This window comes from Diabrotica undecimpunctata, chromosome 5 (assembly GCF_040954645.1).
Source record: "Diabrotica undecimpunctata isolate CICGRU chromosome 5, icDiaUnde3, whole genome shotgun sequence".
Lineage (NCBI taxonomy): Eukaryota > Metazoa > Arthropoda > Insecta > Coleoptera > Chrysomelidae > Diabrotica > Diabrotica undecimpunctata.
This window is the reverse complement of record NC_092807.1, coordinates 19,577,966-19,585,889: the sequence shown is the minus strand read 5'-3', so window position 1 is coordinate 19,585,889 and position 7,924 is coordinate 19,577,966. Positions and strand designations below refer to the sequence as shown.

General features: G+C 33.3%; 1 protein-coding gene across 3 annotated transcripts in view; it reads left to right on the top strand.

The window, feature by feature from the left end:
• The first annotated feature begins 180 nt into the window (after nt 1-180).
• The window catches only part of rod (kinetochore component rough deal), a 157,706-nt gene continuing 149,962 nt past the window's right edge, over nt 181-7,924 (top strand). Inside the window, exons 1-3 of one of the 3 annotated variants that reach the window (XM_072531606.1) lie at nt 181-534; nt 2,845-2,995; nt 5,376-5,614. In XM_072531606.1, the coding sequence (XP_072387707.1) occupies nt 2,849-2,995; nt 5,376-5,614 (386 nt within the window). In that variant the 5' untranslated portion in view covers nt 181-534; nt 2,845-2,848. Of the gene's footprint in view, nt 535-595; nt 755-2,844; nt 2,996-5,375; nt 5,615-7,924 lie in introns of those variants that run through there. The other 2 variants (XM_072531605.1, XM_072531607.1) reach the window with 2 other exon arrangements.

Genomic DNA, 7,924 nt, shown 5'->3' with positions numbered 1-7,924 from the left:
GATCATATGTCAGTCATGCAATACTATTTTTAAAATCGTCAACAACTTGTATGAAAAGTGATCATATTTATTTATATTTGCGTATTATCTAAAATCAGAATACATAAATAAATCTAAGAAGTATTGCTATTATCGCATCAATTCTAAAAAGAAGTAGACAACTGTTCTGTGAATTAAGCTGCTTTCACATGTAGTAGCACTACAATTTATTCTTTTATATTATATTTTGTGATTTAATGCTTTTTATAGAATAAATGCAGCCACATTAATTTTAAATTTTAAAAATAACTTTATGATATTTTAAAATAGTCAGAAAATAGATTCGTGTATCGTAATTCTCCAATCAAAAATGTGTTATCTAAGCTAGACACGAACGCACAAAAGAGGCCTTAGTATTTGTTTATGTTTGACCTTGTCTGTTGTCTGTATGACAATGACAACCATATGACAACCTGTTTGAATTTAAAATTTGTCAGTTCGTTAAGTGTGGATATTCTTTTTTAAATAATTTTTAATAATTAAACATTTGGTGCTGTAAGTATACTTTTAACTAGGATCTTATAATCTTACTAGTTGTAAGTACAATAATTATTTTGTATAATAAAGCACAATTAAATCGCTTATTTATGAAAGGATATGTCACAAGAATAAAGACTTGAGAAAATTAAAAAAAAGGTGTTTATATTTGAAACAAATAAAAAATTTGTGATTTTTCCTGGAACATGAATTATTATATTATAAGTTTGATAATAAGGTAATGCTAAGGGTAAAAGGGGACGGTAAATATAAGCCGAAATTTGAAATATTTTAACCTAAAAAAACAAACATTAAGCAGTTTTTTACAAGATACTCATCCGTTCGTACTTTCCACTTGTTGGCCAACAAATTATTCCTTAATAAAATTCATGATAATTTTCAGGAAGATATCTAGTTATCTTTTGAATATCATTGATTTTTTTTGTTGATTGGAATTTTTTCCATAGAAAGTTGAATATTTTCGGTGACTTTTTAGAACAAAGGAACTGCGGATAAACTTCAATGCTTCAACAAGCCTTTTTTTATATGATTGTATCGGAATTCCATAAAACTGGAAACTGCAAATGACTCCTTTTGTGGATGTTGAATAGATTTAGCGGAAGTTTCAACAGAAAGGCTCGTCTTTTTCTAATATTTGGACCACCAATTTTTAAAATCCAAAACGTCATTAGTTCTGACAATTTGTACAGTAAATTTCTGCCTCTTTGCAGAACTATAGATTGCTTCACAAACTTCCATTCGTGTATACAGTCTATCCATCCGATTTAGTTTGCGTTTTACCAAGCCAAAGTCCTGATCACATGCCAAGAAAGAGTGGCCACAAATTGGAAATGTGTGGACAATTTTTCCAAACATCCCTGTCATACTCCTCTATGTATTTCTATTGCTTGTGATATCTCATTTTCTATTTTGATGTTAGCTTTCTGATTCCAATATAGATTGAGAATTATTCGCAGATCTTTATTATCTATGTCCTTTCTTTCAAGAATGTTATTTAGCTTATCATGGCATACTCTGTCAAACGCTTTTTCAAAATCGATAAAACATGCATGTACTTCCTGATTAATGTCTAGGCATCTTTGTGTAAGAACATTCAAACCTAAGAGAGCTTCTCGAGTACCTAATCCCTTTCTGAACCCCATCTTTGTATCACTAATATCTGAATCCAACTTTTGATAAACTCGGTTGTGGATGACTTTTAGAAATATCTTTAGTAGATGGCTCATTAAAGATATTGTTCGATGTTCTGAACATTCTTTTGCATTGGATTTCTTTGGCAGTGTAACGAATGTAGACAACAGCCACTCTTGAGGTATAATACCAGTTTTGTATATTGTGTTAAATAAGTGCAATATTATACCTATTGAGTCATCATTCAAGAGCTTTAGCAATTCAGTAGGAACCTCATCAGGTCCATTTGCCTTTCCAGTTTTGGAATTTTTAAGTGCCGCTTCTACTTCACATTTTAGGATTTCAGGTCCCGTTTCACTATTTACCTGAACAATGTTATTTCTGTTGTCCTCAAACAATTCTCTTATGTATTCACTCCATCTATTAATTTTTTCTGTTAAATCTATAATAATCTTTCTGTCTTTGTTCTTAAGCAAACTTATTTGATGTCTTCTTTAAGTTCCTGTAATTTGTTTTACTTTTTTATGTACATTGAATGTGTCATATGTTCTTTCATAGTTTTCCATTTCTACATATTGTTCTTCAATCCATAATTCTTTGGCCTTCTTTATTCTTTGCTTTATGTTCTTATCAACCTTTCTGTATTTTTGTGATTTATTCTTCATTTTACGTCTTTCATCCATTAGTTCTAGTATGTCTGGTGTTATCCATACCTTGTGTTTCTTTGCAGATCTGGTTAGGTGTTTCTTTCCCGTAGTTCTTATTGTAGTGTTTATATACTTAAGTTTTTCATCTATGTTGTCTGTTCTGCGGATTTGACTTTCTGCTATTCTGAGGCTGGTGTTTAGTTCTTCTTGCACTGTTTGTCGTAGGTGTTCACTTTTTAGCTGGCTTAAGTCTAATGCTGGGATGATGGTGTATTATTAAAAACTCTGGAAAAACATCATTGAAGGTCTCGAGAAGCTTGTCATCAGAAGGGAAGGTCGAAAGTAATGGAACTAGGGGCAAATCCTCCACAAGATACACAGACCACATTATCAATCACCAAAGTGCAAATTTTCAGACTAAAAAAATTAGATTTAATAGTTTTTTTCAGAGATAAGTCTAATGTGTATCTACGTGAAACATTATGTACTATTTCGAGCTTTTTAAAAATTGTTTTTTTTGTTATTACAGAAAAATGGGCGACTTTGAGTTAATAGAAAGTAGTTTCAATAATGCAGATGAAACCATAAATTTTGGTACTAGAAGCATGGGACCAGTAATTACAAGTTTATTTGAAATTTGTACTTTAGCGTGCTTTAAATCTGAAGATGAACATTTTACCGTAAGTATTTTTTTAGAATGTAAAGATGTATTTTCCGGGAGTGTAGTCTGAAATGTCACGAAGAAATAATTTCAGACACGTCACATAAATTCCCGAAAACAATAGATTGTTACAAGTATATGTTTTTTGATAAGAAGTTGATTGTGCTATGGTATAAGATTATTTTTAATATATATTTTAACTGCAGTTGAGTTAGTTATCTTAGGGTAATGTTGATGAAATATTCTTTTTATTTGTCGATTGGAACTTAAGCTGAATCATAATACATATCTTTCGAATGATTATAAACCCTACCTACATCATTCTTGCGTTTATTTGATGGCAAATATCTCTGCTACATTATCTAATTATAATGTATCACGAATCTTAAATATAAGGAGGGGTCCAATTCTCTTTAAAATGTAAAAAAAACCTGTCAGAATTGTCAGTTAAATAAACTGAAAAGAAAACATTATCAAACGAGTTTTATTTAATTCAGTGTTTAAATTGCAACCACTTTACATCCATACGACACTAAAATGTTTACTCTAAAGAGTTATTTTGTAAATTTTATTTAAGATTTATCCTTTGGATTTCTAACGCTGCGTCATGAAAGATCTTCTGTGTATACTCTACATTTATATTTCTGGATTTCGGGTAGGTTTTAACGCTTGCTGTCAAGTCTAACAGGTACTTAAACCTTTTCATCGCTCTGTATTAGAACTTGCAAACTAAAAACTTCCCTCGTTTCGAGTCCTGCTCTGAATCCAATTGAACTTCACTTGGGTGTTTTCTAATTTGGTGTATACACGCGAGTGAATGATAGTAAGGAGTAATTTAAGTACATGGATCATCAAACTAATTAATCTATGTTCTTCACATTTTCTATCATTTTCTTTTTTAGGAAGTGGAATAAATATTGATAGTAGCCAGTCTTTTGGTAAGTAACCAGTCTCGTAGATGTTGTTGAAAAGCTTCGTAAGAGCTGTGATTTAGTATGCTTCTAATAGCTTTAAAATTTCACCATGCACCTCATCAGGTCCTGGTGATTTCTCATCTTTAATCCACTTAATGGCCATAGTTACTTCTTCATTTGTTATTTCTGGGCCGTAGGGATTGTTTATTTCAGTCGGACTTCGTGCTGCATCTTCGAATAATTCTTACATATATTCTTTCCATCTTTGTAATTTATCTTCAATGGTAGTCAAAATCTGGCCTTCAATATCTACAACTATGCCTGTATTGCGTTGTTTTCTGGTGTTCTGTACTGCTGCCTATGACACATATTGGAAGGAAAGGAAAGAGTGGTTTAACCCCCACTCTATTCAACCTTTACATATCAGACCTTCCCAACACTGCTGCAAGGTTGTGTATGCTGTTGATCTCTCTAACTGTCCAACATATCTAAGGCAGCTCACCAACATTATCCAGAAGCTCGTGGGGCTTCGTGAGGAGCTGCGACGAACTCATTACGAACTTCAGCTCTGAGCCTAGTATACTCTGTGGCCGAATACTGTGCACCACTTTGGTTGCCCATATCGCCCACTCTAAAATGATTGACGTCTAACTACATAGAACAATGAAGATGGTTACTGGTTGTATCAGATCTATTTCCCTGTTCTGGCTTCCATCACTGAACTATATAGTCCACCCTCTCTGAGCAGTTAAGAAGCACTCTAACGGAAAACAAAATCATAAACAATCCTGAACTGCCCATCCACCAGGATGTACACCGGCTGACAACAAACCGATTGCGATTTTGAAAACTTATCCTGGCGTTTTGCTAAACAGCTCATTGACGACGCCGATGGCTTCGTCCTCAGTGCTAAACGGTTGGAATTGTGAAATGAAAACACTACCTGCTACGAGATTTGATAGACTTATCAGAAAGGACCAACGGTTTTTTTGATAAATCTATATGAGATTCGATAGATTTATCAGAAAGGACCAACGGTTTTTTTGATAAATCTATATGAGATTCGATAGATTTATCAGAAATGACCAACGGTTTTGATTTTTGATCTCGCTCGGCATATATGGAAAAGCCTGAACAGAAATTGCACGGGACACGGTAAGTGGGGAAAACTCACACCAAACTGCGACTGTAGAGTTGCAAGCCAATCCATTTGTCATATGGTCGAGAAATGTGAGCTAATATCATACTCTGGCAACACAATGGGCTTTAAACACCCTTGGTTCTTGAGTGGATAGCTGTTTTTTGCCCAATTCTTTTTGGGATTAAACTACTAAATTGGTAAAATAAATTGTGAATCCAGAAAAATTCTTTAAAAAGATAGATATGCCACAAAGAAACAATTTCAGCTGTGTTTTCCATTCAGATACTAATATTGTATGTACAGTATACAATATGTATATTTTGTAATATTATATTTTCTTTCAGGGAGTTTCAGACATCAACGCTCTCATTCGTAATTCGCATTTGTTTTTTGCTACTGACAAATCTTTGAGGATATTTCAAAATATGGATATGAAAAATTTAATATTTTATGCTTGTTTCGACTCATATATATCTTGTATAACATTATCCCCAGATGATCAATATTTGATAGTATGTTTTGAGACAGGAGCTTTGTACTTATTTACCATTCATGATAAGGATATTAAAAAGGTTTATTCAGGGTAAGTAACCAATTGTGCATTTATTAGTTGATTGATCAATTTGAATTTTCATAAATTATATGCAAAATTCTCTTTCTGTTTACGTCTATATAGCTGTGTGTTTTATTTCAATCATCCAGTTTGGTAATGAATAATGAATAAGGTAAGAATTTGGTAATAAATTGGTTGATAAAACGGAAAAGAAATAGAACTGGGGAAATAAATAGAAGGCAAGAATATTGAAGTAATAGCTGTAATAGAAACAAAAAGAAAAGGAAGAGGAGTCACGACTTTGGAAAACGGAAATTTACTAATATACAGTGGAGTAGAAGAGAAAAAGAGAGCTCAGGCAGGGGTAGCATGCATGGTAAAGAAAAATATCAATAAAGTAAGGAATTGGATATATTTTAATGAGCGTATACTTGGAGTTGATATAGAGATGGGTACAAAAGAAGCAATTATAAACCTAATTATATGCTATTGACCTGATGAAGATGCAACACAGAACGAAAAAAAAATGAGTTCTACTCTAGGAAAAACAGAAGAGGCAGACCAATAAAAGAGTGGAACAGCGACATAGCAGAGATATTACAAAATAAGGGCAGATCTTGGCAAGAAGCAATACAATTGGAGAAAAACAGGAAAGAGTGGAGAAAATTCATCAAAGGCTAGAATCACACTCCCTCGACACCTAATGGTAGAAGAGGAACGATTATTTATGTATGCATGTATCTAGTTTGGTTGATTCGGAAGCCAATTCTGAAGAAGAGGGGGATTGTAGGAAGCTTGTATACTTTAGTTGGTCCAAAAGATTTTTATAATATTCGTGTAGGTATGATTTTTTTACTGGTTTGAAGATAATGAATTAACAAGATTCAATTTTATTCTTCTTCACTACAGGGATTAGACTTTACCTGTTTTATCTTCACAAGGATATTATGACCATCATTTTCGAAGTATTCTTATGTCTCTCGTGCCTTTTGGATTGTAATTCAGTATTTTTTTGGGTAGTCATCTGTCGCTTTCGATCCTATGGATATGTTATTCCATGTATAAGATGTGGAGGGTAATCTTTGTCACCCATTATTTCCCAAATATTATTTGGTCGACTGGATTAGGACTTCTTGACATACTTTTTCAACTGCACTAATTATATCTAGTTTAGGAACCGATGAGCATGCTACAGCATAATTTAGACTTTTTCATGGATTAATTCGAACAAAACATTGTGCACAAACACCCTCACTATGGTGGGGATATGTAGATGATGCGTTCTAAATTTGACTTCAGGGATCAGAAGCATTAAAGAATTGTTTGATCATCAACTGTAAATAACAGTCAATCAAATTCACCATAGAAAGGGACAACAACTCACTTCCTTTTCTGGATGTGTTAATCACAAAAGAGGATACAGTATATGCAACGAAAGTTTAGAGAAAACAAACCCACCCCAACAAATATTTAAATTATCACTCAAACCACAATGTAATATACTGACTAAGCAATAGGAAGTGAAGCGTAAGAATTTCCATTTCCACAACTCGTTCATTAGACCACCAATATCATGACAGCAGACCAAATTCCTTTCCTTCTTGAAAAACTGAGCAAACTATTGATATCTATCTCTATACCTGCACTTGTAAATATATGTAGGTACCAGGGGACAACAATGTTTTCTTTTAATCCTGAGCCAAGCAATTCTGTTTTTTCTTTCGTTAAACCCAAATCCCTCACTAAGTCATCTAACTCAACTTGTGTAAACGGCTGTGATTGCAAATTTACTGAAGAACATTGAAATTCATCATCACTTTCTGGATCACTTTGTTGGTGTGATGTTAAAGTTTTTAACAGATACCTGCATGGCAACGTAAGACTCCCAATAGGGGTTGCTGCTGACCCTCAGACAATATCTGGATGGGTTCTAGATTGCAACTAGTTATATTTGCCTTGAGATAAATGTCTGGGAAAACATGAAACACAAAACAGGAGGCAGACAGATAAATAACCAAACAAGAGATCTGTGTAAAATGAAGGATATTGTACGATCTAAAAAATAGAGAAGACGGGAATGAAATCGACGAATGGATAGTAAAGAACCCGAATAGCAAGTGATTTAAGACCAACACGGAAAGAGTCTTAAAAGATGACGAGATAGGTGGCAGTGAACATCACATATACGATTTAAGCGTCAAAATCGGACAAGACCAGGCGTTAGGCTTAATATAAGAAGAGCTGAATACTGCCTGTTTCTTGAAAACGCTTCTAGTTTTGAATATAATATTTATTCATGTTTGTTTATTTTATTAATGTTGACAATTTTAGTTTAAAGTA